We start from the raw sequence: 27,995 nt of genomic DNA on the forward strand, positions 1-27,995 counted from the left end.
ACATTTTACTCTGCACGTAGCAGGTGAATCCTGTGTTTTGTTTCAGTGCTAGGTGGGGGGAGGATATTTTGAAGAAGGTGGTGGGATCCAATGTGGGGATTTTCCATGTTTCGACTGCAGGTCTCTGCGCACACAGGGGTTTAATGAGTCGCTGAATCGGCGCTGCTGTTGAAACCGAAACAATCGATTCCCATCCCACACAGAGATCACCAGACCAGCACACCTGCTCACTGATTGGGTTAGGAACAACTGTCACTCAAACCTGCTGGACCAATGGAGACCCATGATCCACGCCTCCCTGTAAATCCCGCTCTCACGACAAAACAGCGACAAAAAAAAATCGAAAGCAAAGAAACTGGCGGCGAAAGCAAAGATCGCAGCATCGCAACCACAGACAGGGACTGCAGGCCAGCGCGGCAGTGAAATGGACTCAAATCAGTTCGAGTTTTGCTCTCGATTTAACATCTCGAGTTTTTTTTTTTTTTGCTTTTGATATAATTTTCTTGTTTACAATTTTATATATTTTGCTTTTGATTGTTTTATTTTTGATCTCAACATCAATTTTTTCTCAACTTTTTTTGTTTACAATATTTTTTATTTTGAATTTGTTACTTATGGCACTAATTTGAGCCCATAAGAAACGCTGAATCTACATTTCAAATGACCTTTGCAAAAACAATTGAGATCAGATAGAGATCAGACTCCATGGTCTTGAGGCTCAGCTTGCTGATCTCCGCTGTATTAGTGATATGGAAGAAATGGTCAATCAGCCCATGAGAGAGATGGTGTGCATGCCAAAACCTAGGGGGTGTTGACAGTATACATTTGTGAGAGCAGGGTGTAGGGGGGCAGATGGTAAAAACATTAGATCATGGTGGGGATGGGGGCAGACGGTAATAACCTTGTTGGGGGGGGGGGGCATTTTGCCACAGACCCCACCCCATACGACTCTCGCACAGACCCCTTGGGGGTCACGGACCCAAGTTTGAGAACCACTGCCTTACAAGATACGACCCATGGTCAGCTGTCACAGACCTAGGAGTTTATGTGGACTCATCACTTTCCCCATCCAAACAATGTGGAGAATCAATAAAAAAGGCAAGCAAAATGCTACGGTATATTGTCAAAAGCATAGAATTTAAAACAAGGGAAGTAATGTTAAGACACAATGTACTAGTTAGATATCATCTGGAATACTGTGTACAGTTCTGGGCTCCACACTTCAAGAAAGATATCACTGTTCTAAAGGCAGTTCAGAGGCAAGCAATTGATTCAAGTCTTCAAAATCATGAAAGGCATTGACCAAATCAAACCAGAGGAGCTTTTCCAGATCTGCAGGGACACACATACCCGGGGACACAAATGGAAATTGGGCTTAAAGTAATTCAAGGCCGAAAGCAAGAGACACTTCTTCACAAAGAGTCGTCACAATCTGGAACAAACTCCTCAGCAATGTGGTTGAAACCAACAATTTGGGAACATTAAAAAATAGACTGGATAGGATCCTTGAATCACTTAGTTATTAATGGACACCAAACAAGCGTGATGGGTCAAATGGCCTCCTCTCATTCGTAAACTTTCTTATGTTCTAACAGTCACTGGGATGCAGAGATCACAGTGCCCTCTGCAGGCAGAATGGTGTACTGTCTCATTTTCTACTCCCCACTCCTCACACTGCATGTTTAGTGGAGAATGAAGTACAGACCTGCTATGAAGCACCTGTATACATAATAATAATTACTGTTATCTATTGTAGCAGCTGTAGTTTGAATTATTCAAAGTGTGACATGACGTTCTCTGCTATGTGATGACAAGACAGAACCACAAAACAGTCTCAATAACAAGCCTGTGGAAGTTTTCACAGCTCAGGAATGGAAACTCTCCACACAATGCAGAGCATTCACTAGAGTAACAACAGACTGTCTGTATTACATCAGTGAACAGGTGAATGTGAGCACCACGCCAGCACCACAATTGCCCAGACAAACCACAAGTGTACACTGAGATAAACTGGAATAAATACATTAAACAACCTGTGCACTGCATGGCAACAAAATAGTGGCAGTAATTGGGGAAACAAAAATGAATTCAAGTGAGGGAGCTATGGCAGGGAAAGTTAGAAAAGAGAGAGTGAGGGATACAGGTGAGAGCTACAGCATGGAGAAGTGGTACAACAGAGGCACAGGCACTGGGTATCTGAATGCAAACTCCAGCACAGCTCTCACTTGGACTAAGAGCATGGTAAGTTTCCCTAAAGTAAATAAACAACCTGCTTGTACACAGAAATGGGGAATAAGAAACTGAATAAACTGGCAAGCCTTGTTTTTAAAAATGTGGAATATTGTACATGCTACAGCAGTCACAATTGATAACTCATACATTTCAGTCATTATTATATTTAATATGTGTTTAAGAATATTACTTTAGTTACAGGCTCTGAAGTATTTTCTGTAGTGATGTCACACTTTGCTATGTTGTGTACATACAGTGGCTCTCAAAAGTATTCACCACCTTTCCACATTTAATTGTGTTACATGAAATCAGAATCCATTTAATCAGGAGTTTTTGCAACTGATCAACACAGAAAATGTCCATAATCTCAAAGTAAAGTTTTGTTCTAAATACTAAGCTCTACATTTAGTGCAAGCCTAACAACACACATCATCCTGAGAACACCATCCTTACCGTGAAGCATGGTGGTGGCAGCATCATGCTATGGGGATGCTTCTCTGCATCAGGACCTGGAAACCTTGTAAAGATAGAGGGCAAAATGGGTGCAGCAAAGCACAGAGAAATCCTGGAAGAATGGGCAAATATTGCTGTGTCCAGATGTGCAATTCTGGTAGAGATTTACCCACATAGACTCATGGCTGTAATTGCTACCAAAGGTGCCTCTACCAAATATTGACTGAAGGGGGTGATTTCTTATGCATTAGTTATTCTTATGCATAATTCTTATGCATTTTGTATTTGTAATTAATTAAGAACAATTACATTTTCTGTGTTGATCAGTGGCAAGAACTCCTGATGAACCATTCTGATTTAATATTGTAACACAATGAAATGTGGAAAAGTCCAAGGGGGGTGAATACTTTTGAGAGCCACTGTATAACTTCTTGCGTGATAGTTTTATCAAATGTGTGTTGCCTTGGGTAATGGTACCAACTTTTTGAACTCTAGTTGGCTTTATTTGCTTCACCATTGCACAACCTCCTCAATCAGCACACTCTATGTCAGGTCAGGTCAGAAGTGTCCTTCATGGAAGACTTGCAGCCAAAAAGCCATACTTCCGACGTGGCAACAAGGCCAAGCGACTCAACTATGCACGAAACCACAGGAACTGGGGTGCAGAAAAAGTCTGTCGAGTCTGTCTGGGATTACACAAAGAGAGAGAGAAACAACTGAAGCTGCCTAAATCCACAGAAGAACAGTGGTTAGTTCTCCAAGATGTTTGGGCCAACCTAGCTGCCAAGTTCCTTCAAAAACTGTGTGCAAGTGTACCTAGAAGAATTTTTAAGGCAAAGGGTGGTCACACCAAATATGGATTTGATTTAGATTTTTCTTCTGTTCACTCACTTTGCATCAATGATGAATATAATCTATTAACATGTCTATTTTTGAAAGCATTCTTACTTTACAGCATTTTTTCACACCTGCCCAAAACTTTTGCACAGTACTGTATAATACCTTCCGGTGATTACTAAAGATACACCTATTCAGACTGTACCTGTAACTTAACTGTTTTCCCCTGCGGGGCTTTAAATTACACTATCTAGTTTTCGTTGTACAGCTGTCACACTCTGCGGGACATGGGAACAGGGGGACCAGTTGCGGTGCATTGTAGAGGTTGTCAGACAGGCGTGGGTCGAATACTGGCAAGACAGGGCAATCAAAGGCTGGGCAAAAGGGGTCATCATGGTCACAGTCAAGGGTCGGGCAATCAGGCAGTGTGAGAGGCAGTGAGGGGTTTATATGTAACGCAGGGTATGGTGCTCTCTAATTAACTTTATTAGCAGATGCCATTACCAAGGACTATACATTCACCATGGGAGCATTTCATCAGGGATGAGATATATATGAATCTGTTACTAATTTTCCATACTTATTTTAGTACCTTTATGTAAAGTATGTACATTTTCATTCTTATTTTATGTAAAGAATAAACTTCTGATTTACCAATGATAGCAACAACTTCCTCTCATGGTAAGGCTGGCTTGGCATCACCAACAGTTTTGCAGGATGTGCCCCCAGCCACAGTCCGGGATGCCATATACTTGGTTGTGTATAGACCGTGCAGAAGATTGTTGGTGTATTTCGCCAACCACCATAGACACCATAGAACAGCAGACCCTCAGTGACTGTGTATTGAAAGCCTGATTAGGAGACTGCAAAACACAATATAAATATTAGGCACAGAAACCATACCTCATTATCCAACAATGCATGTCAATAACAAATAATTAATCAATATTTAGTATAACTGCTAAACCGGCTGTTCAACATAAAGGGCTTGATTACAATAAAGAATGCAAGCAAAGCAATTTTTTAGGCTGTACACATAAACTCCAGCTTTGATATCCTTAATTAACTAAAAATGCCTGTACTTATATTACTTAAAACATACCAAGTGGTCTAGCCCAGAGGTTCCCAAACTTTCTGGGTGGCGCCCCCCAAAAACATTTGGGTCACAGCTCACCCCCCCCACCACACACACACAATTTTATTTGGCCATTTACATTGGAATCTCTCTATGCATGAACCTATTCTTACTCCATCTAGTACAGATGAGCCTGAATCAACATAGTTACAGAAGATACAGTAACGCTCTCTTTCCATTTTATACAATTTTACTAGTTATATATATATATATATATATATATATATATATATATATATATATATATATATATATATATATATATATAATATTATTATTATTATTATTATAGCAACAGAAGTGTTGTCATTTTCATGAGACAATGCTGAGACTGGGGCAGTGCTGTGTCAACACATTCAGTTTTATTTCCATCAAGGCTAAAGCAGACAGAAATTGTTTTATGCCTTTGAGAGAAATACACATGTAAAACATTCACCCTGGAACAGAGGAGACTACATGGGGACTTGATTCAAGTCTTCAAAATCATGAAGGGCATCGACCACATCAAACCAGAGGAGCTTTTCCAGATCAGCAGGGACACACGCACCCGGGGACACAAATGGAAATTGGGCTTCAAGGCATTCAAGACAGAAAACAGGAGACACTTCTTCACACAGAGAGGCGTCACAATCTGAACAAACTCCCCAGCGATGTGGTTGAAGCTGAAAATATGGGAACACTTAAAAACAGACTGGATAGGATCCTTGGATCACTTAGTTATTAATAGCCTCTCGTTCGTAAACGTCATGTTCTTATGTATTTCCTTGCAGTGTGCAACTTACAAATGCACATAATACATGGACATTTGTTTCTAATGTATACGTATACCACTAAAACATGCATATTATTTTATTGTTGAACTATCAGACTTTAAAATATTACATTTCTGCCACATCTAACATGACATTCATAAGATCTTTCATGACGTGACTCCAGCGCGATTCACTCCTCCTGACTAGGTGGCGCTCCATGCAGTGTCTCTGGCTCTGGCTGATGCACGTCTTCGTCACACAGCGCTCGGTTATTGTTTTGCAGCCGCGGCTGCTCCAGCGCAGTCCCTCTTGAGCAGCTGCGCGGCTGTGCAGACTTGCAGCCGGTGGATGCGTGACCCGGTGACGTCTGTTCCGGCTGCGTTCATGCAGACGGGTAACTAGGACAGGATTGTTGCGGAGTCTGTGCAGATTCTGTATGCGTGTCGTGAACGCAGCCAGCGACACCACCGAGACAGAGGCGCTTTTCTAAATTCCATAGCTGACCCCAACCATAAAGGTAAGAATAAAATGTTATGATTTATATTGTTTAATTAGTCATATACTGCAAAGTTACTACGCTTGTGTTAGTTGACTAAGATGACATTGAAGTCAAACTGTGACCGGAAATTACGCTCATGGGAGGTTGGGCTTGTTTTTACAACTAAGATTATTTATTTCCTCAAACAAATCTGGCAATCCTGAGGACGGAGGCTGGGGCAGGGAGAACGGGTTTGGATTGATATGACCCACCTAACACACAACTTCTCTCTCTCAAGTAAATGCACAGGGATCTGGGATTGATCAAATAAGAAACGAACTTGCAGAGTTATTACGGAGTTGTAAGTGCCAAGTACTATTTCGGGATCACCCCCAGCTGCGTACTATAGTGAATACCCATTGCAACGAAAATGAGACTAGCTGATCCCCAGCTTTAGTACGGTAGTAAGGATTAACTTTCTTGTTATGCTAACAAATAGGAAGTGAAGTCAGTGAAGAGATCGGCCGCAGACTTTTCAGACTCTGCGACGATACTGTCCAAGTTACCCGTCTGCATGAACTCAGCCGGAAAATACGTCACAATGCGACGCATCCACCGGCTGCAAGGTCTGCACAGCCGCGCAGCTGCTCAAGAGGGACTGCGCTGGAGCAGCCGCGGCTGCAAAACAATAACCGAGCGCTGTGTGACGAAGACGTGCATCAGCCAGAGCCAGAGACACTGCATGGAGCGCCACCTAGTCAGGAGGAGTGGATCGCCTCAAGGGCATGATCTTATGGATTTCATGGTACATATGGCAAAGTATAACAGAAATATAATATTTCAGAGTTCGTCAGCTCATCAGTAAAAGAACATGCATGTGTAGTGGTGTACGTATACATTAGAATCCAATTTCCACGTATTATGTGAATTTGTAAATCGCACACCTGGCTAGGAAATCCATAGTCAGGCCTAATCACAGAAGTTAATGCAATCGAATTTCCCTTCGTGCTGCACCATCTTCATACTTTACAGTGTAATCAGAAAATAGGCCATTTAATCAGTTCATATCAGATTGAGTAGCTTTCCAATCCATTAATAATCTTTAATTAGTAGAAATCTTTATTCCTACTCATTGTTCCCATATGAAAGTTTACCATAGTATAACATAGTACGTACTATGGTAAACAATGGTAAACTTTCATATGGGGATAAATAATCTGTGCGCCGCCCGATGTCACGCATTGTCGATAAAATCTCACTGATTGTTTTTTTTTTTTAATATACATTTATATTTGTGTTACCACTGCGTTAAGCATTTTAAAAGGCTACTGTAATATCAATGCCTAGTATTTATTAAAATTATTACTGTGTAGCACAACCATGTAAAGACCATTACACTTATTTTAATAAGTGCCCGATTAATAACCGGTTATTAATAATAATAACTTAATATTTTCTTCCTGGATTTAAACGGTAGAACAATTACAAGAAGATTAATAAGGCTGGTATCCATGGTTTTGATTGTTAATATTCGTCATGACTGAAGATTACCGTATACTATGGCAGACAATGTTATTTATAAAACTTTTTCAAATGGTGTTTTGGCTGTGATTCGTATTGCAATAAGTTTAATATACGTATTCAATAAGTTACACTTTCAAGGGCATTTTTAAATAGATTTCTTAAAAGCAATAGTAGCTGTGCTGCCTGCACTATAACCTGCCGCTGTTGTATTGGCAGTATTGAGCACTGAGGAGGACTTGTGAACCTGAGAGAACCCGATAAGTGTAAAATGTAAATATAAGCCAAACCAACCAGCACTATCTTATTATTTGCACATGCACATTTTTCTATTTGTGTGTGAAATTGCTCATGTACCTTGGTCTTTGTTCTAATGTATAGACCATGCATATTTTTCCTTCATGATCCCTTATTCTATTTTTTATTTTTTTTTAAATGTTTGATTTGTGGTTGTTATTTATGATGAAAATTAATGTTAAGTTTATTATGTAAAATGTATACATATAAAAGTCCTGCCTTCAGTTAATATTTGACAGTTTCTCTGACAGGAAGAGATTCGAGGGATCCATGCTAGAAAATGTCTGTTTTGCATGCTGAAAAAAAAAAAAAAAGGTAAATATCTGCAGATGTATATCGGTAATCGGGATATTTTGCTTCCCAATTAGCGTTATCAGTATCGGACCCAAAAAACCTGTATCGGTCGGGCTCTACTTGTTATACATATATGTATAAACATAATAAATGTAAATGTAATTGTCTTTTTTATGTCTCTAGAGTAGATCCATGTGTTTTTTGTTTGTCTGAACAGAAGTACAAAACGAAGGTGATATTATGTCCCTCAATATATACATGTGGACAAGGTTTCAATGGACAGATACACTACATTAACCAATCAAGTGTCAGTGTTTGGACAAGGCAGATCACCATAATATAAATTTGTATTTTATTTTAGGTCTCTGTCAAGCCTCATATATGCTCACAGTCTGGACACAGTGCTGAAGAGATGAGCAGGGCGGTGGCAGGGGGGCAGCGGGCACTGTGGTTGTCTCTGTTGCGGTTGGTGCTGTGTCTGAGCCAGGAGCCCCTAAGGGACATGGAGGCGCTGGAGACAGAGTCGGGGGTATTTAATCCACAAAGCGTGCTTTCCGATATGCAGTTCAATGTGGTAAACTCCTATCGAGGCCCCGGCAATAATGACTCCCGAGGCAACCGGGAGCTGCCCATCCTTTTGTGGTGGAGCTCGGGGCTGTTCCCGCACTTCCCCAATGACACTGAGCGCATCGATTGTGCCCATTCCTCCTGCCTCGCTACACGCAACCGCCGTGTGCAGCTGCACCGCCGCACTACTGCCATCATCTTCTACGGCACCGACTTCCGGGCATACGAGGCACCTCTACCACGTCTGCCTCACCAGAGCTGGGCACTGTTCCACGAGGAGTCACCCATGAACAACTACCTGCTGTCCCATGCGCCCGCCATCCGGCTCTTCAACTACAGCGCCACCTTCAGGCGAGAATCGGACTATCCGCTCACGTTACAGTGGCTACCCTCGCTGGAGTACCTGCTGCACCCCCCTGCTGTCTCCCTGGACGTCAAGAACCGATGGCGGAGGGCAGGGCTGGCGCCTGTACTGTACATGCAGTCCCACTGTGATGTGCCCTCCGACCGTGACCGCTACATCAGGGAGCTCATGAAGTACATCAAGGTTTGGCCCTCCCCTCACACCCTTGCCAGAGAACAGATGAGCACTAACACATTCACACACTGACACACACACTCACCAGATAATGAAATAACTCACGCTCACACTAACTCATACTCACCAGGGGAATGAATGTACACATAGAGACACACAAAATCTAATGAAGGAAACAGCTAGAGTGCTTTGCTCCACACATAGTCCAAAGTTCAATTTCTCTGTCTCTTTTTAAAAACACAAATTCCAAGCACACTGCCTGCACACTCAGGTGAGCTTTGCAAGGGAGGGTGCAGGCTGCTGTCTGTGAGTGTAACATCTCCCCTCTCTGCTCCACAGGTAGACTCCTATGGTAAGTGCTTGAACAACATGCCTCTGCCAGAGCAGCTGGAGGACACAGGCACGGCGACGGGCGAGGACAGCCAGTTCATGAGCTTTGTTGCCCGTTACAAGTTCCACCTGGCACTGGAGAACGGGCTGTGTCCTGACTACATAACAGAGAAGCTGTGGCGGCCGCTGCACCTGGGCTGTGTGCCAGTGTACCGCGGCTCACCCTCAGTGTCCGACTGGCTGCCAAACGCCCATTCTGCTGTGCTGGTGGATGACTTCCCCTCGCCGCAAGCCCTGGCTAACTTTCTGCAAGAACTAGACGCAGATGACGTGCAGTACACCCGCTACCTGGAGTACAAGGCACCTGGTGGCCTGGCCAATGCCCTGCTGCAGGATGCTCTGCAGCGGCGTGAGTGGGGAGTGGGCGACATGAGCAAGCCCAACTACCTCAATGGCTTCGAGTGCTTTGTGTGCGACCAGGAGAACCGCCGCCTGGACTCAGAGCGTGATCGCCGAAGAGACCCCCTCGATGCCCGTGTCCGTGCCCCTGCCCCCCCTCCACGAACTGCCAGCAACAACCATATGGGCTGCCCCCTGCCCAGCCCCGGCTACGGGCACCTAGAGGAGATCCCCTCAGATGACAGGTGAGCTGGCCTGTGCACACTGGCAGATAGCTTCAGACATGGGTACAACACTGCTCCAGTCCAGGGATATATAATTATATATATATATATATATATATACATATACACTCACCTAAAGGATTATTAGGAATACCTGTTCAATTTCTCATTAATGCAATTATCTAACCAACCAATCACATGGCAGTTGCTTCAATGCATTTAGGGGTGTGGTCCTGGTCAAGACAATCTCCTGAACTCCAAACTGAATGTCTGAATGGGAAAGAAAGGTGATTTAAGCAATTTTGAGCGTGGCATGGTTGTTGGTGCCAGACGGGCCGGTCTGAGTATTTCACAATCTGCTCAGTTACTGGGATTTTCACGCACAACCATTTCTAGGGTTTACAAAGAATGGTGTGAAAAGGGAAAAACATCCAGTATGCGGCAGTCCTGTGGGCGAAAATGCCTTGTTGATGCTAGAGGTCAGAGGAGAATGGGCCACTCGTTACAACCGAGGTATGCAGCAAAGCATTTGTGAAGCCACAACACGTACAACCTTGAGGCGGATGGGCTACAACAGCAGAAGACCCCACCGGGTACCACTCATCTCCACTACAAATAGGAAAAAGAGGCTACAATTTGCACAAGCTCACCAAAATTGGACAGTTGAAGACTGGAAAAATGTTGCCTGGTCTGATGAGTCTCGATTTCTGTTGAGATATTCAGATGGTAGAGTCAGAATTTGGCGTAAACAGAATGAGAACATGGATCCATCATGCCTTGTTACCACTGTGCAGGCTGGTGGTGGTGGTGTAATGGTGTGGGGGATGTTTTCTTGGCACACTTTAGGCCCCTTAGTGCCAATTGGGCATCGTTTAAATGCCACGGCCTACCTGAGCATTGTTTCTGACCATGTCCATCCCTTTATGACCACCATGTACCCATCCTCTGATGGCTACTTCCAGCAGGATAATGCACCATGTCACAAAGGTCCAATCATTTCAAATTGGTTTCTTGAACATGACAAGGAGTTCACTGTACTAAACTGGCCCCCACAGTCACCAGATCTCAACCCAATAGAGCATCTTTGGGATGTGGTGGAACGGGAGCTTCGTGCCCTGGATGTGCATCCCACAAATCTCCATCAACTGCAAGATGCTATCCTATCAATATGGGCCAACATTTCTAAAGAATGCTTTCAGCACCTTGTTGAATCAATGCCACGTAGAATTAAGGCAGTTCTGAAGGCGAAAGGGGGTCAAACACAGTATTAGTATGGTGTTCCTAATAATCCTTTAGGTGAGTGTATATATATATATATATATATATATATATATATATATATATATATATATAATGTGTGTGTGTGTGAGAGAAATAACATTTTAATGAGTGGAACAACCTTCTCAGCCCATTAGAACTCAGACAGTCTCTTGTAATTTAACCTTAGTAGTAAGCTGTGATTACTGTTCTTAGCATGCTCTGTGTGAGTGAGTGAGTCTGTGTGTGAGTAGTTCTGTTCTCAGCATGCTTTTTGTGTTCCAGCTGGTTGCAGATGTGGCCGCAGGACTACTGGCAGAGTCTGGACCAGGCAGAGGCTCTGGAATCCCTGATCCTGAGGAACGAGTCAGACCCAGCTCGGCTGTGGCACCACATCCAGGAGCTGGCCGTGAGGCGGGCAGGACAGCACTGAGGGGGGCAGTCTAGCCCAGGCCAGCTCGTCCAAGGGGGAGAAGAGGACAAAGAGAAAGAGCTACCCCTTAGCTACCCTAATCTTCACACCTTAACTTCAGTTTTTAAACCTGTATGTATATAGATATAAGTATATTTTTATATATTTTACATTTATGCAAATCAGCAGTTTTTTTTTTTTTAAATAAATACATCAAATAAACGAGAAAATTCCCAGTGTGAGTTCACCAGTTTATTAATATAGATCCCAACGGTTTATTAACAGATCTGCAGTCATAGCACACAGTGAGTGGGGGGTTGCCAATTAAGACCAGGAACAAGGCTGCCCAGCGCTGTTCTAATACACACAGCAGTCGTATAAGGAAGATGGAGCATTGGGGGTTTGGAGGCCAAGGTGCACGTGTTGCTGTGGCCATGATAAAGAAACTATCAGCAGTCCAGAAGAGACAATGCAATGAGGGTTATAATTGTGTTTTTAGCATTATTGGCTGTGTGCCTGGGCTGTGTGAAGAACCCTGACTGTGACGGGACAGTCTGGCCTACCATCGCTACTGTTAGATAAATTATTAATATTAGCAGATGCCCTTGTCCAGGGCGACTTACAAAATATAAGAACTTCACAGCACTGGCTTTGCATTCCCAGGCCCTTACTGGCACCCTAAAGCAATGTGTACATAGCCTTTAAATACATTAAAATACATCATTTATGATCAAAGTATGTTTTGGAAAAGTTCACTTTTTAATATTCAAATTTGCCTTTGTTTTTTTTCTTCTGTATTTTAACTAAAATATCCGGATTCAAACAAATCAAAAACAATAAATAACAAGGAGTCCATGCCAAGTGCAGTTCACATCTTCACACCTGTGAAAATGGTCAGAAAAGGAACTGTCAGTGTATTACAACTGGTTTTAAACGGGAGAGGGAGAGGGAGCAGTGTGAGTGAGAGAGGGTGCAGGAAGGAGAGTGTGTGTGAGAGAGGGAGCAGGAGGAAGTGTGTGAGAGATGTTGTAGATATTAAAGTCTGTGAGTGAGTGAGAGAGGGTGCAGGAGGAAAAGTGTGTGTGCGAAGGTGCAGCAGGGAGAGGGTGGTACCTTGATGACCTAGATGAGGGTGGTGTAGCAGCTCTCACAGTGCACCACATTGTCGTGCAGGAACATGCTGCACAACAGGTCTCCCATTGGCTTCTTGCACACGCCACACTGCAAACAACAACACCATCACTGACACAATAGCACTCACTGTCACTGGCACACTGACAACAGCAACGGCACTGACACAACACTGACACTTTAGACAGGCTGACAGACCTACCTTGAAGCAGGTGGGGTGACAGGAAATGCCCAGGTGCTCCACAGTAATTTTGGCATCATCTCCCACCATCTCTCCGCAGTATGTGCAAGGGGTCATCCCAACACTGTATAAGGGTCAGAGGTTATAGCGAGCCCCACCCAGAGCAGCTCCAGGAAGAGATCCGGACAAATTAGCCTCAGGAGGATGGTGAGCTGTGGTCCTTGGTCTCAAACACCTGCAGTGCTTGTGTGTAGTGTGTTCTACACCCTAGCTTTACAGTCTATAAAACTGGGCATTTAACTGTTATTGTAGGAACCAACACACAAAAATCAACAGTATGATCTGGAACCCTGGAGAACATGGGTAACAATAGGATTGATGGAAAACAGTCAAGGACTCACCTGCGGTATCCAGATGAAGGGCTGCTGTAGGAGTAGGTGGCAGAGCTTGAGGTGATGTCATCAGAGAAGTTTCTGGAAGAGAACAGAGATCAGAGTGAGAGTTAGAGGACTATTCAGGGTGGGGCTAGTGATTCATAGCAGATGTAGCAGCTGCACACACAGTGCTGCTACATGATTAATATTAATAATAATACATTTAAAAACAGCACTTATCAAGCTCAACCAGGAAAGTACATAAACATGTAAAACAAAGCTAATTAAAATGGGGAGAACAAATGCATTAGATAAAAAATATAAAATAAATAAAAACTTACAATAAAACTCTTAAAATAAATGTTGATCACGTGATGCTTGAATAAAAAAAGCAGTATGTCTGGTGAGTTCTGTGGATAATATTTCAAGAATTGGATAATTTCAGTATCAAACTTGTCTCATGTTTATATTGTACTATTTAAAGAATTAGTCTACCTCATAAATGCCAATAACGAGGCAGTTAAAATCAGCGAGTGCGTCTGTACAAGTTAACAGCATAAAAAAAAAAAAAAGACGGCTTCTTCCACCGCCATTAGGAAAAGTCCGAAAAGTACAAAAGCAATGTCAAGTGCTTCTCAAGAGCTGATAGAAGGCATTACTACAATGTTTGTTACTCAGATCTCATCCCTCTTGGATTTAAAACTGAATAGGGCAACTGAAAAGATCGATGATCTGTGTACAAACCTAAATAAATGCGAGAAGAGTGTCAGAGGCCGAATCTCAAATCTCCAACTTGGAAGACAAGACAACTTGTGAACACAACAAATGAGCAGGTGGAATCCTTTCAGAGGCAAGTAAAAGAAGCTATGGAAAAGTTACGCTGAAAACTGGGGCAGGAGACGGAATATAAGAGTAGTGGGACTGCCTGAAAATACAGAGCAAGGAGATCCTACACAATTTTTCGAGGCCTGGATTCCAAGCGTCCTGGAAATGGACTGTAAAAATGGGAGAGTTAATGGGGAAATGTCATTTTGAAGTTGATTTTAAGTCCTGCTTGGGAGTTAAGTCTAGGTTCTGGCTTTAATGCAACTGGCTCCAGGTCTCGTAGGCTCTATATGATGATGATAATAATTTATTCATATTCACGTTACCTATTTACTTAAAAAAAACAGAAACCTTACAGAAAACAACTAATGTGTATATGCAATTGCATAGCTCACCATGGAAAACAAAAAGATACAAACTACCAGTGTAAGTAATTTACTTGCGTAACAAATAGGGTTGCAGCTATCGATTAATATGATAATCGATTATTCTATACATACAATGGTCGATTATTCGAATAATCACAAGAACAAAAAAAAAAGTTTTATTATCAATGTATCCTATTCTCAAGTTCACTCAACTTTGTAAATACAGGGCTCTGATTGCCCTGAGGAGGACTAGACATTTTACATTACACTTAATCACTTAAACTCCAGATTAAAAAAATAAAACCTTTCCCAGGTACCAGATTTAGAAAATAATTATAATAATGATTGCCTGAAATTGCTTTAAAATGTAAATATATGATGTATGAAATACAAAAAAAATATATAACCAACTTTTGTTTTTCATTACCCCTTTATGCTCTTGTGTACTATATCCAGGTTCAGTAAAGAGATAAGTACAAGGGTTTTTGAACAAAGAAAACAATGCAAATGCTTTTTTTTTTTTGGTTTACAATATTATACTTATTAATAAATAACAAACCTTTGTAATAAAAACAATAAACACACTAAAATGAAAATAAAAATATTAAACAATACACTGAAACTAATAATATGCAATACACTGGAACTCATATGAAAATAATAATACACTGAAATACAAGAAAATACACTGAAACACTGTAATAATAAACAATGAACAGTAGTTATCAACTAAAACTCAATCTATCAAAACTTGTGCCATCAGCGGCTTGCTCTGTGTGATGTATTGAAATGTTCAATACAATAAGCTTGGAAGATAGCGCTACCCGCTACAGGGCTCCGCGCAGCATTGTGATGGATCTAGCTGCTGCAAACGCTGCTTCACTGCCTTGTATTCAGCACTGTTTTCTGAATGTATCTCGCCACAGCACTGTATAGCTCTTGGTAAAAAATACATAAACTACAACTAAACAAGTACAACTAATAAAAAAACTAGCAATTATAATATAAAACCATTTAAAAGGTGAATGGATTGCCGCAACAGATGGAAGATTTCTATACGTGCACAGGTACATGCAGGCTCTAAACGGAGATATTTTCTCTGTATCCCGAAAACATCTCTGCAACTGGTCTCGCCTGGTTCTCCTCCTACCTCAATGACCGGACCTACGAACTGACATGGCAAGGTTCCTCATCCACTCCCCAACCTCTCCTCACAGGCGTACCCCAAGTCTCCATCCTGGGCCCCCTCCTGTTCTCTCTCTACACATGCTCTCTGGGCCCCCTCATCGCATCCCATGGTTTCTCTTACCATGTTTACACAGATGATGCCCAGACCTTCCTGTCTTTTCCCTCTTCTGACCCTCTCATTCCCTCTCACATCTCTTCCTGTTTGTCTGCTATCTCTGTCTGGATGCACTCACACCACCTCAAGCTCAACCTCTCCAAATCTGATCTCTTCTTCCCCCTCATCCTCCTCACCTTCTGCCGATATATCCATCTCAATTCCACTGGAATCTACAACTCTCTCTCCCTCTTCTTCAGCTAAGAACCTAGGAGTCACCCTCGATCCTGCGCTGTTCTACACTTGGCACATCTCCACGCTGACACATACCTGCCGATACTTCCTGAGCAACATATGCTGAATCTGACCATTCCTCACCAACTACTCTACTCAGCTGCTTGTCCGGTCCCTGGTCCTCTTCCACCTGGACAATTGTAACTCCCTCCTGGCCGGCATAACTGCAACTACTACTCGACCACTCCAGCTCATTCAGAACTTGGCAGCTTGTCTGGTATTCTCTCTCCCCCGATTCGCACATGCTACTCCACCGCTCCGCTCCCTCCACTGGCTCCTGATCCTGGCATGCATCCAGTTCAACACATTGACCCTCACCTACCGTTGTCTCGATCAGACTGCACCGAGCTACCTTCAGACCCTGACCTCTCTGTACATTCCCTCCAGACCTCTCTGGTCTTCCAGAAGACTAACTTTGCCTCTTCTCCACTCCCCTTCCTCCAGAGCCCGCACCTTTTCATCCCTGGGCCCTAAGTAGTGGAACAATCTTCCCACTGAACTCAGGACAGCAGTGTCCATGACCTCCTTCCAGCGATTATTCAAGACACACCTATTCAGACTGTACCTGTAATTATCCGTTTTCCTCTGCTGGGCTCAGTTCTCCTGCTAAATTGCACATTATATCTAGTTTTCATTGTACAACTTGCTTTTACATTGCTAGTATTCGTGTTTATATTGACTGCCCCATGTCCCTTGCGCTATTAACTATGACTTCGCCTCTTGTCTGCAATTATTATTAGATCACAAATCTAGCATGTAGGACTTGTATGAACTGTATATTTCTCTTGTGCACTTATGTAATTTTGAACTTGTGATTTGTACTATGTTTGATCTGGTATTCTAAATTGTATTGCACTTTTTTAAAGCTCTTATGTTTTGTAAGTCACCCTGGATAAGGGTATCTGCTAATAAATAAATAATAATAATAATAATAATTATTATTATTATCATTAATATGATTTTCAAAGATCAAAGATCACTCCTAGATTTCTGAAAACTGGTTTAGTAATAGTGGTTAGCGACCCAAGATTCACTTTGCCAACACTTAAAACACACACTGCCAACATCATGTACTGCATGCCTACTCTGAATTATACGGAGTACAGTACACCCACACTGACAGCACAGCCCACTAACAATACACCCACACTGACAGTACACTGACAGCACAGCCCACTCACAATACACTGACAACATAGCCCACTCACAATACACCCGCACTGACAGTTCACTGACAGCGCAGCCCACTGACAATACACCCGCACTGACAGCACATTACCTTCCATAGTCTCCAAATCCTGATGTGGACATCGCTCTGGTGTTGACATACTCCTTCACGTACACAATGCTCCTGTGTGAAAGAGAAAGAGAGAAGCTATGAGAGAGGGTTGAGATGCACAGTGAAGTATAAACACTACACAATGGAAACATTTGGTCACCTCCTTGCCTCCTTCAACCCCCCTCCCCCACACCCTAATCCTCCCTGAGTCTCTCTTACTTCTTGGAGTCCGAGTCCAGAGATTCAGGTTGCTTCAAGCTGTCCATGGTCCTGGAGTACTGGCTAAAGCTGAGAGAGAGAGAGCAAGGGGTGGGGGACTTAAATATATGATTGCTGTATATATTGTTCGCCATTGCCCTGGATATGGAAGAGAAGAAAGAGGGAGAGAGGGCATTGGAAAACCTCCAGTCATGCAGCCCTAAGTATTATGCCCCGTTTCCACTGCCTTAAGCATCAGGACACGTCCAGGTTGTCTGGACGCTTTATGCCCCTTTTCCACTGGTGGACCCGTACGGATGTGTCCAGATTTTCTGGACACTTAATCTGGTGCCAGACGTGGACGTAATACTCAGTTTTCAGAAGTGGAGATGTGTGCTTGACTTGTAGACAGACAGGAAAAAGAAATGCATCAGATACAAATCAGCTACATTATGTCGGAAGTGCCGTATGGGATCATGAAGAAATTAAAGTTTTATTAGAAGCATGGAGTGAAGTCCACATACAGAAACAATTACTGTTTACAGTTAATATCTGAGTGTATTAACTTGCTAAACACGGATTTAACAGGACCCAGTGCAGTGCCGTGACAAGTAAAAAAAACTGCAATAATCAGAGCAGTAGCAGTCGATTGTAGTAATATTTTATGAACAACAGCGACGGTGTTGTGCAGGGTCTGTTCCACCAGCTCCACAGAGACCAATGTGAAGGAGAACATAATTTAGTTATCGTATGCCCTTCTACATGGGGCGCCAAATGTAAAACAGCACATACTTTTTTCTTGAGTGTCTTTTTTCACAGATTTAACTTAAATCTTGTGTTTTTTCCAGATTAAGTAATTACTTTTTCCGTTTTTTGTTTCCATTTTTCCGTTATTCACACACCAATAAATATTTCATTTTTAAACATAAATAAATACTTAAATAAATGCTAAATCTGTTTTTGAAAAAAAAATATTACAAAAATTAAATCGAGTCACAAAATAAATATATAACTTTTAAATATATGTTTAGTCTAAATATAAATGTTAAATATAATTGTTAAATATAAATTAAATTTTAAATTTAAATGTTTAAAAATCTAGTTAACATGCAAATATAGTCCTAACCATCTGGTGCAGGTCAGCCTTCTCACAGCAGTGGGGGCATGGTATGATCTCTGTAAATGATGGTAGCCAAAGTATAGCGACAGCGAGTCCAATACATTGTTTTTCTGTTATTTACAAAATAGAGAGTCTGTCTGCACACACTGCATTGAAAAGGAAACAAAATCTTTCTTTCTTTGTGGAATCTGGACTTAATGAAAAAAGCAGCAAACGTTTCAGCTTTCATCAGTGCTTAGGAAGTGCAGCTCACAAAGCTCAGTAATTTGTTATTCAATTAACTTTGGGGAAATTAAAAACATGTTAAAACTTCATAAATTCATATCTTATGAGGCATTATAAATTAAACTTTGCCTGAATCTCACAATCTTTTGTACACACAATGCATCTTGTTACAGGCATGATCCGTGCAAATACCCAATGCACTGATTCAGTGAATGGACCAGTGATGACCAGGGCTGGTTGGTCCGATGGCTGCTCACTGTATATAAAGCCATGCCCTGACCCACCTGTCTGCTCAGGTTGCCAACCCACGCTGCAGCAAACAGGCACATAGGCCCCCAGCCCAGCCTCCCTGCACTGAGAGACATTGAAGCAGTCAGCACATCTACATCAGATGTGATCAGTTGACACTGCAACTACAGGAGGTCCCTACAGACAGGGTTACTTGTCCTCAATAATATCCCTACACAGACACACAGCACAGGTAGGCCTAGCCTGCAGCTTCGGCTCAATTTCACATTCAAAGCAGAAGCAGCAGCCCAACAGGTTGTTCCAGAGAGGGTGTGAAGTGTGCTGCAGTACTGTTCTCTCCATGTCCCACACCCAGCATTCATACACACTCACATACTCACAATCAATCACACTCACACACAGCAGGTTCTGTCAGAGCTGAGAGAGCAGAGAGCTGCCATGTCCTTCATTCCATTGTCTCCTGGCCCCATTAACAGAAACAGACAGCCCATAACTGCCATAACTACCTTTGCATTGTGGAAGTGAGTGTCTGCACAGGAAGGTACAGGAATGTATAGGAATGTATAGGAATACACAGTAATGCAAAAGTATGCACAGGAATGCACACCTGACATAGAGCAGCATTTTTCTTTTCTTTTCTTTTGGTGTTTTTACTTGTATTAACAATCCCTCATAGCATCCCGTGAGCCCACAGTGTTGGTGGAGAGTGCTCTGGGGACACATCTGAAGTGTAGTGCAGGGGAATCACTGTTCTCCCCACTCCAACGCCCTGCCAGCCAATCAGCAAAGACCCAGAGAGTGGTACCACTGCTGCTGTGCGGCTGGGCTCAGGGGGATCAGTGGTGTGAGTTTCACAAGCTCAGCCCCTACAGATAGCACTGAAACACACAGTGCATCTTGGAGGGCCACTGTCTCCATAATTGCCAAAATAATTACAGCCAGTGCTTAATTTGTGCCAGAACCCCTCCGCTCTCATAGTTTTTGACTGTCACCGCGCTTCCACCCCCCCCCGCCTCAGTTTTTGACTGTCACCTGCGCCTGCCTTGTCACCCCTCCACTCTCATATACGCTTTGTGTTCCGGCACCTGCTGATTTACAAATTAAGCACTGACTACATCAAATTGTTGTCTGAACTGAGCCATCAGGTGTTCAGCAAAAACTGGAGGATCTCATGACCATTAAGGTTGCTGCTGTGGGCGGAGCCTTGGTCCCGTACAGCCCCATCTGTCACATATTACTGGCCTCTACAATCAGAGGCTGAAATGGGTAAAGATCATGTTCATCTTGACTACAGAAGCCGACAACTTCAGTTAAGATTATGCAACCGAGAGATCAGATAGAATAAAAAACCTGGATGTCTGGGCTGGAGAGAGGAAGAAAGCGAGAGGAGGGGGGAAAGTAAAGATGCCCTGAAAACTGAATTTTGATGGTTTGTCTGAATCTCACGATCTTTTGTATATTCTTTTAGTTTCCCACAATACATCCGGGTACAGGCATGAACCGTGCAACTACCCAGTGCACTGATTCAGTGAGTGGACCAGTGATGACCAGGATAATTTTTTTTTTTTTTTTTAATCTAATATGCTAATAGTTCACATCCTGGGCTGGTTGGTCCAATGGCTGCTCACTTTATATAAAGCCTGCCCTGACCCTCCCTGCCACATCCACAGTTCAGTTAATTTTTTAATTCAGTTTTTACTGGGCTGCTTTTGCTTTTTGCTTTGTAGAAAGTCTCCTCTCAGTGGATCAGTGAAGTCAACCAGGTCAACCATGCCTATAATCCTGCCCCGTATTTTAATGTGACCAGTCTCCACCTCTACATCGCATTTCATTTTGGCACTCTTCATGTGGAGCCATTGCGTTAGACAAAATACTGATACATTTAATTCAGTCACTACCATCACACTGCTTTAAGCAATGTAAAGCATTACTACTACATTTTATTGTGGCATTAAAATACTACAATGTTATAAAACAATTCAGCAGGGATAAAACACAAAAAAGTTTGTATTGTTTAAAATTGTGTGTATTGCATTTCATTATGGCACGACAAATTCACAACATTCTGTTAAGCAATACGCAGATCATTTATATAACAGAGGGAGAGGGAAAGAGAAATGGAGACAGAGGTGAAGAAGGTGGATCAGTGTATTATCGATGTAAGCAGACTCACCTGCTGAGTGGTGTTGTGTTCTCCATGTAGCTCTGGGGTGCACTGTGTCTCTCTCGCCCTCTGTGTGGGTGGGAATTGGATATCAGGTTAAAACTCAGCACTGACTAACATAAATAAGACTGGTTGAGCTGAGAGATCCTGTCTTAGTATCTGTCTGCTCTGAGCTCACTGTACTGCGAATGCCCGGTAGGAACTATCTCTTGGGATGTCTTTCTGTGCGTCTGTCTGTTCCGTCTGTCCTGTGCGGTCTTTCCTCAGTAGGCTGTGAGGTGGAGCCAGTCTGGAGAGGCACAGCAGAGCAGCAGTGTGAGTTCTGTATGTCGAGAGATTGGCGTGCGGGGAGTATGAGTTGGCTGTGAGCTGGAACTCAGTGAGATGACAGCAAATGAAAGGAGTCTATACAGCCCCTCCCTGTCCCTGTTTCACTGCCTCTGAAGCTGCCTGGTGTCATTAACCCTGACGTGGCCCTGGGTCCCACACTACACTGCTCTGAACTACATAGATCCAAGCCCTGTGTCTCACCAGCCCTGCCTCTCTATCTCTCTGTCTCTCTCTGTCTCTCTCACAGCCTGTCTGTCTCTCCAGGTCTTTGTTTCAGTGTCACTGTCTATGTGTGTGTGTATGGGGGTGGGGGAGGCTCACCTGGTCTCTGTGATGGTGGTTATCCCTTCTGGACTCTCCCATCTGCCAGAGAGAAAGAGAGAGAGGGATTGGGAGAAAAGAAAACAATTGTTTAGCAGCACAGTGCATGTGTGTGTCAGACAGACCTGGGCGTTTTAAATTTGTGCCATTTGTAATTCAAACAATTGATCAGTTACAGACAATGGTATGCCATTGTCATGCTTAATAATTCCATCAGCATATGATCCATACTCTGCCAATTGTTTTCTTTTGTTTGTTTAATGACCATTGTAGTGTACAGTACACTTGCTGATACTGACATATATACAGTACTGTGCAAATGTTTTAGGCAGGTGTGACAAAATGCTGTAAAGTAAGAATGCTTTCAACAATAGACATGTTAATAGATTATATTTATCAATTAACTAAATGCAAAGTGAGTGAACAAAAGAAAAATCTAAATCAAATCCATATTTGCCTTCAAAACTGCATCAATACTTCTATATGCCTTCACACCTACCTAAAACTTATGCACAGTACTGAATTACATTTTCCATTAGTGTAATTCTGCAGCATCTTGTAAATAGATTTAGAAGTTTCTGGAAACTTCATCTGCATTGTAAATCTGCCATTTTAAAACCATTTTAAGGAGTATCTGATGAATATAAGCAGTTCAGCATGTTAAATATATTTGAAAGAATTGTAGCTTTAAAGTAGCTAGATAGGTCTTATGTGGAAGGATTTATGAGAACATATTTAAATTGACCTTAAAGGAAGGTCAAAGGTCATCATATAGGGCATTTTCAGATAGATCATACATGGTTTCCTATATGTGTTCCATAATAAGAATGAGTTATGAGCCAGTTCTCAGTTTGACCTTCAGGAGAGGTCAAAGGTCACAATTGAGGACATTTTCGAACAGACCACATATGAGTTCCTATCTATATTCTTTAGGGCAATATAAGCAGTTTAAGGCATTGATTGACCACTAAGGGGAGGTCAAAGGTCAAAATGAAGGTGCTTGGACTATTTTAGAAGTAAACATAAGATGTTCATTACAAATATGAAGTCAGATTTCAGTTTTGAGCCTTGCGTCTAAGAGAAAATATAAGATTTGTATTACTCATAGTGAACGAGAGTAATAATAGAAGAAGCAGCAGTAAAAATAATAAAGAAACCGAGAAACAATAAGATCTGCCTTTTACAACGCAGATAATTACACAAAGCATCACTGGGCCTGTAATTCAGCCTGGACTACTGCAACTGTAACAGTCATTATTATTTCCTCAGGTCAGGCTCAGATCGGTTTTGTTTGTAGTTTGAATAACAGTAGGACACCCCAGACTCACATCCCCCACACCACCACCCCCCACACAGCATCACCTGTCACTGGTCATCCTGGAGATGGTGGGAGATGTCCACCTGTCCCATGGGGAGTCATCCTCTGACGTTCTGAGAGACAGAGAAGCAAATGCAGAGACAGAGAGAGGGAGGGAGAAGAGAGGAGAAGAGGACAAGAAAAGAGGGAGACAAAGACATTTTCTTGATTTTTGTTGCTGCTCCTGTGTTGAAGAGCAATACAAAATATATGTTTTAAATTAAAACAGTAGAGACGTAGTGCACTGTATTAAGTTACATACTATTGCATTGTACTATTCTTCACTGTGTGAAATTAAACACTACTGCACTGTATTGTACTCCCCTGTGCTGAATAACACTGAATCATATTGTATCTCACTGCTCTGTATAGTATGACATTGTGTGCTACATATTTGTCTACAGTGCATTGTACTGTGCAATGTTGCAGTTCCTATTCTGTATTTTCTCAAGCAGTGAAGGGAGGGTTGCATTACTTTTTCTCATAGACGACAGTGAAAGGCTGGGGGTCCGGGCAGGGCTCCTCCCTGAAACACAACAGCAGAGCACACACTGTCAGTGCACACAAATATGCATGCACAAACACACATTCACACACATGCATGCATGCACATTCAAACACACATGTGCAGCCCCAGAAAGATGGGGCTCACCTGGTCTTAGTGATGGTGGTGACAGTCTGTGTCCCTCCAGGGGTCCCCCACCTGTTTCAAGTGAAAAAGAGAGCAGAGGGGAGAGAGAGGGGAGCTTAGTAGAGAAAGTATACTCCAGAAAACACACAGACTGGCTCTTGGGGGGCGGCTACTACCTGTCAGTGAGGGAGGTGTGCTGGTCTCTCCAGGATGACTTTCTGGTTGGCTCAGGGTCAAAACTGAACTCTTCCTTCCTGCAGAGACAGAAGGAGAGATACAGAGGGAAATAGATGGGTGAGAGACAGACAATGGGGTATAAAGTGTGTGTGTGTGTGTGTTGTGAGTGTGAGTGAATGTTTACCTGGTCTGAGTGCTAGGAAGGTCACTCCTGGTGCTACTTTCATAACCGTGCCAAGACCTGTCTGTACTGAGACTGAGAGAGGTAGATTTTAATGTGTCTGTCAGTATTGGTCTGTCAAACTCTTACATGTATATCTACTGTATGTATTGTTCCCCATTGCCCTGTTGTTGAGCACTGGAGCTGTATATCACTGATGGCACTCTCAATCTTTTTTAATAGAACTGAATTTCATTCGAGGGGGGGGGTTATATGTTGAGAAAATAATAATTGGACTTTCTTTTCTGTTTTCATAAACAACACAGGCAACACAGCTGGTTCCACAGAGCCTGAGCAGCACTGCTCTTGTACTCCACAGTTTGAGGCAGGGCAGTCCAGGTGCAGTGCTAAAGGAGCTCAGGCTGTAGGGGTGATGTGAGTGCCCGCCTGAGCTCTGGCCTTCAACCTGTGCCTGTGTACAGGTCTGTATTAAGAGGCTATGGAGAGGTTTCCCAGAACTCCTTTTGTCACCCACAGATATTTTTATGCAAATATTTTCAATGTTTTGCTGATGTGACTATAATGAGTTTTTCTTTAAAGCATTGAGATGCAATTGTAAGCCCAAGTTTGAATGCACATTTCCTCATCTCCAACTCTACCTCCCTCTCCCTCTTCCTCTCCTTCCTTCCCTCTCTCCTTTGCACCCCCAATCCCTCACCTCTGGGTGGTGGTGTCAATAGGAATCACGTTAACAGCCAGAGGGTCCAAGGCTTCGTCTTCCTCACTGTCCTCACTGCGCACACAATGACACACAGACAGACGCACACACAGACAAGACAGACACAGCAAACACAGAGACAAAGAGAAACACACACAGACATATACAGGCAGACACACAGACACAGAAACAACACAGACAGAGACACACACACAGACACATACAGATACACAAAGATACAGACAGACACACAGACACACCAACACACCAACATGCAAACACACACACACAAACACACACACATAGACACAGACAGACACACAGATGCAGACAGACACACAGACAGGGAAAAGGAGAAGGATTAGGTACAACTCCCCTTACCCAGTCAATAATGGGACAAACTACCATCAGCCACAGAGAGGATGGGCTCACCTGGTCTCAGTGATAGTGGTGACAGGTTCCCCAGGGGTCCCCCACCTGTCCCATGGCGACTGGGCTTCTGCAGAGCTGGAGAGAGAAAAAGAGATAGAGAGAAGGAAGGTGAGATAGGGTGAAGAGAGTCAGAAAAGAGGGAGAGGAAGGGAGGAAAGAGAAAGAGGGGAGACAGAGGGGAGGTTAATAGAGAAAGTCCATTGCAGGGTGTAGGACTGCCTCTAGAGGAGAGTGGGGGCCACCTGTCTATGAGGGAGGTGTGCTGGTTCCTCCAGGATGACTTTCTGGTTGGATCATTGTCTGCACTTGTGTCCTTCTTCCTGCAAAAACAGAGGGAGAGAGACACAGGGAGAGAGGGAGGGGGTGACAGGGGGAGGGGGTGACAAAGATAATAAGGTATAAAATGCATTCATGCGATTTTAATGTAACATAATAAACAGGTATTTGTGTGGTATGAGTATGTGTGTGTGTACTTAATGTGTGTATAATTGTGTATGTGTGCTTATTAGTGGGTGTGTGATGAGTGAGTGAGTGCGTGTTCACTCTATACAGCACCGGGCAAAGGCAGGTGTGCAGACAGGTTGTCCCTTGTCTGTAAGCCCAATGACACAGCACGGGGGGTTACCTGTCTGTCAGAGAGAACAGGTCTTCATTCAACAGCTGCGTATTGGTGGCTGGGGAGTCCTCTCTGGGGGAGAGAGAGGGGCAGAGGCATGGTTTAAAGGTTCTCTAAAGGTTCTGTGCTGTGGGTTTGTTTGTGCAAGTGCTGTCCTCCTGTGGCACAGTCCAGTATGGCAGTGTGCTCTGTACCTGGTCTTGGTGGTGGTCATGACATTCTGGGGGCTGGAGAGGTTCTGGTCTGTCAGGACTTGTGAGCTGAGAGAGACAGAGACACAGTCACAGAGAGAGAATACTACAATACTATTAATACTATATGATTACTTATGCATAAAGTTAAATTGTACGACAACTGTTTACACTACTCTACAAACGATCACTGATACTTACTTGTATACTGTTCATGTTCAGTAACAATTTATTGTATACAGTCCTATGTAGACAAAGTAGCTTCATATATTAGTTTTTGTTGTTTTAATTATTACAGGTTCACAATCCCCTATTCGAATCCCTTGGTGCCAGATGTGTTGCAAAATTCGGAATTTTTCGGATTTCAGAAAGGTAGTACAGTATATATATACTGTATATTAAGGTAACACACCAGCATGGTCTGTGGCAGAACCCCGTATGCAAACATTATATTTTTTTGCAGCGAATGTTCAATACAATTTCAAACATATATTTTCAATAAAACATACACATACAAACAAAAAAGCAAACCATATCGGAGGCTGCTAGGTGTGCTGAGACACAACCAGTGTTCATTTAGTAATCCGTTTTTGATTTAGTCGCAGTCTTCAGGTCAACTAAAATGTCTATGAGATATAGTCACATTTTAGTCATGCACTTTACTTTATTTTTAGTCCACTCAAAATTTACTAAAATCTTCGTTAGTTTGTCATGCTATTTAATTTCGTCATATAGACCTACATTTATATTAAATTTAAATATTAAACATTACTCTAAGAATATATAAAAATCACGGACTAACTCCAAAGCCTTCACGTTAGTATAAGAAGTAAATAAACACAAAAATCTTACAGCTGGATTTTGACTGATTTCACTCTTCAGAAGTCGCTTCGAATTTGTTGTAATCTTTCCAGTCATAATGTAGTCACATTCGGGTTCGTTTCCTTCAGTTAATATCTTACAAGATGTTTTCTTCGTTTTCTCGTAGTTGAAGTACTGCCAGACTGCAAATGTCTTTCTTCCAAATACTGAATGAATGGTTACTCGCAATTTAGGAACTAACCAGTAGTATCGACCGTGCTCGGTAGCCTAGCTACTAATTATTATTTATTTATTTATTTCGAGGAAATGACTGAACTCTCAAAAGTCTTGTGTCGCTTTCTTTGTGTTGCAGATTTCCGCAATTGAACGCAGATCTGTGCTACTCCGCCAATGGAATCGCTGGAATTGTGCAAATCTGCCCAGAACTGGAGAAATCTGCACTACAAGAACGCGACCCAAGGGTTTTGAGAGTTCAATAATTTCCTCTAAAATTAATTAACCTTGATTCTACTTCCAGGGGTGGGGGGCAGAGGGGGCCAAAGCCACCCAGCTATGAAGCTCGGCCACCCCACTGCCCCCCCCGCCCTCCTCAGAAAGGAAACAACGGGATTTAAAATAAACTACTAAACTGACATAAATAAACGTGTTAATTATCCCTACACCTTTGCTAAAATTAATCCGATTGCTGAATGACTGTGTAACAAACAAGTCATTCTGATCAGGCCAACATCCTGCCTCCGAACCGCTGAGCAATTTTACTGACTGGGAGAGGAATTGCACGTTATGGCAATTTAATACAGTATTAACAAAACAAGTAAATTACT

General features: G+C 42.6%; 2 protein-coding genes across 9 annotated transcripts in view; one reads left to right on the plus strand and one right to left on the minus strand.

Moving 5' to 3' along the window:
- The first annotated feature begins 5,772 nt into the window (after window positions 1–5,772).
- pofut4 (protein O-fucosyltransferase 4) lies at window positions 5,773–11,956 on the plus strand. Of its 5 annotated transcripts, XM_066715361.1 has the most exons (6): window positions 5,773–5,926; window positions 6,387–6,692; window positions 7,957–8,020; window positions 8,361–9,113; window positions 9,444–10,078; window positions 11,600–11,956. In XM_066715361.1, exons 4-6 carry the CDS (start codon window positions 8,412–8,414, stop codon window positions 11,745–11,747), a joined length of 1,485 nt encoding a protein of 494 aa, XP_066571458.1. In that variant the 5' UTR covers window positions 5,773–5,926; window positions 6,387–6,692; window positions 7,957–8,020; window positions 8,361–8,411; the 3' UTR covers window positions 11,748–11,956. The 5 variants fall into 5 exon arrangements, with proteins under 5 accessions (XP_066571458.1, XP_066571457.1, XP_066571460.1 ...); XM_066715360.1 differs by lacking the exon at window positions 7,957–8,020; XM_066715363.1 differs by lacking the exon at window positions 6,387–6,692 and having other exon boundaries at window positions 5,778–5,926.
- Window positions 11,957–11,963: 7 nt separating this feature from the next.
- Window positions 11,964–27,995, minus strand: part of znf185 (zinc finger protein 185 with LIM domain) — a 28,848-nt gene continuing 12,816 nt past the window's right edge. For 3 of the 4 annotated variants that reach the window (XM_066715358.1, XM_066715356.1, XM_066715357.1), the window contains exons 15-33: window positions 26,353–26,418; window positions 26,168–26,230; window positions 25,785–25,862; window positions 25,543–25,617; window positions 25,111–25,185; window positions 24,417–24,488; window positions 24,232–24,309; window positions 24,077–24,127; window positions 23,900–23,950; window positions 23,430–23,498; window positions 22,068–22,109; window positions 21,595–21,738; window positions 21,426–21,485; window positions 17,680–17,748; window positions 17,461–17,532; window positions 13,440–13,511; window positions 13,060–13,162; window positions 12,840–12,947; window positions 11,964–12,608 (exon numbers count right to left, since the gene is read on the minus strand). In XM_066715358.1, coding sequence (XP_066571455.1) covers window positions 12,849–12,947; window positions 13,060–13,162; window positions 13,440–13,511; window positions 17,461–17,532; window positions 17,680–17,748; window positions 21,426–21,485; window positions 21,595–21,738; window positions 22,068–22,109; window positions 23,430–23,498; window positions 23,900–23,950; window positions 24,077–24,127; window positions 24,232–24,309; window positions 24,417–24,488; window positions 25,111–25,185; window positions 25,543–25,617; window positions 25,785–25,862; window positions 26,168–26,230; window positions 26,353–26,418 — 1,339 coding nt within the window. In that variant the 3' untranslated portion in view covers window positions 11,964–12,608; window positions 12,840–12,848. The remainder of the gene's footprint in view (window positions 12,609–12,839; window positions 12,948–13,059; window positions 13,163–13,439; window positions 13,512–17,460; window positions 17,533–17,679; window positions 17,749–21,425; window positions 21,486–21,594; window positions 21,739–22,067; window positions 22,110–23,429; window positions 23,499–23,899; window positions 23,951–24,076; window positions 24,128–24,231; window positions 24,310–24,416; window positions 24,489–25,110; window positions 25,186–25,542; window positions 25,618–25,784; window positions 25,863–26,167; window positions 26,231–26,352; window positions 26,419–27,995) is intronic. The other variant, XM_066715359.1, reaches the window with a different exon arrangement.

This window comes from Amia ocellicauda, chromosome 10 (genome assembly GCF_036373705.1).
Source record: "Amia ocellicauda isolate fAmiCal2 chromosome 10, fAmiCal2.hap1, whole genome shotgun sequence".
Lineage (NCBI taxonomy): Eukaryota > Metazoa > Chordata > Actinopteri > Amiiformes > Amiidae > Amia > Amia ocellicauda.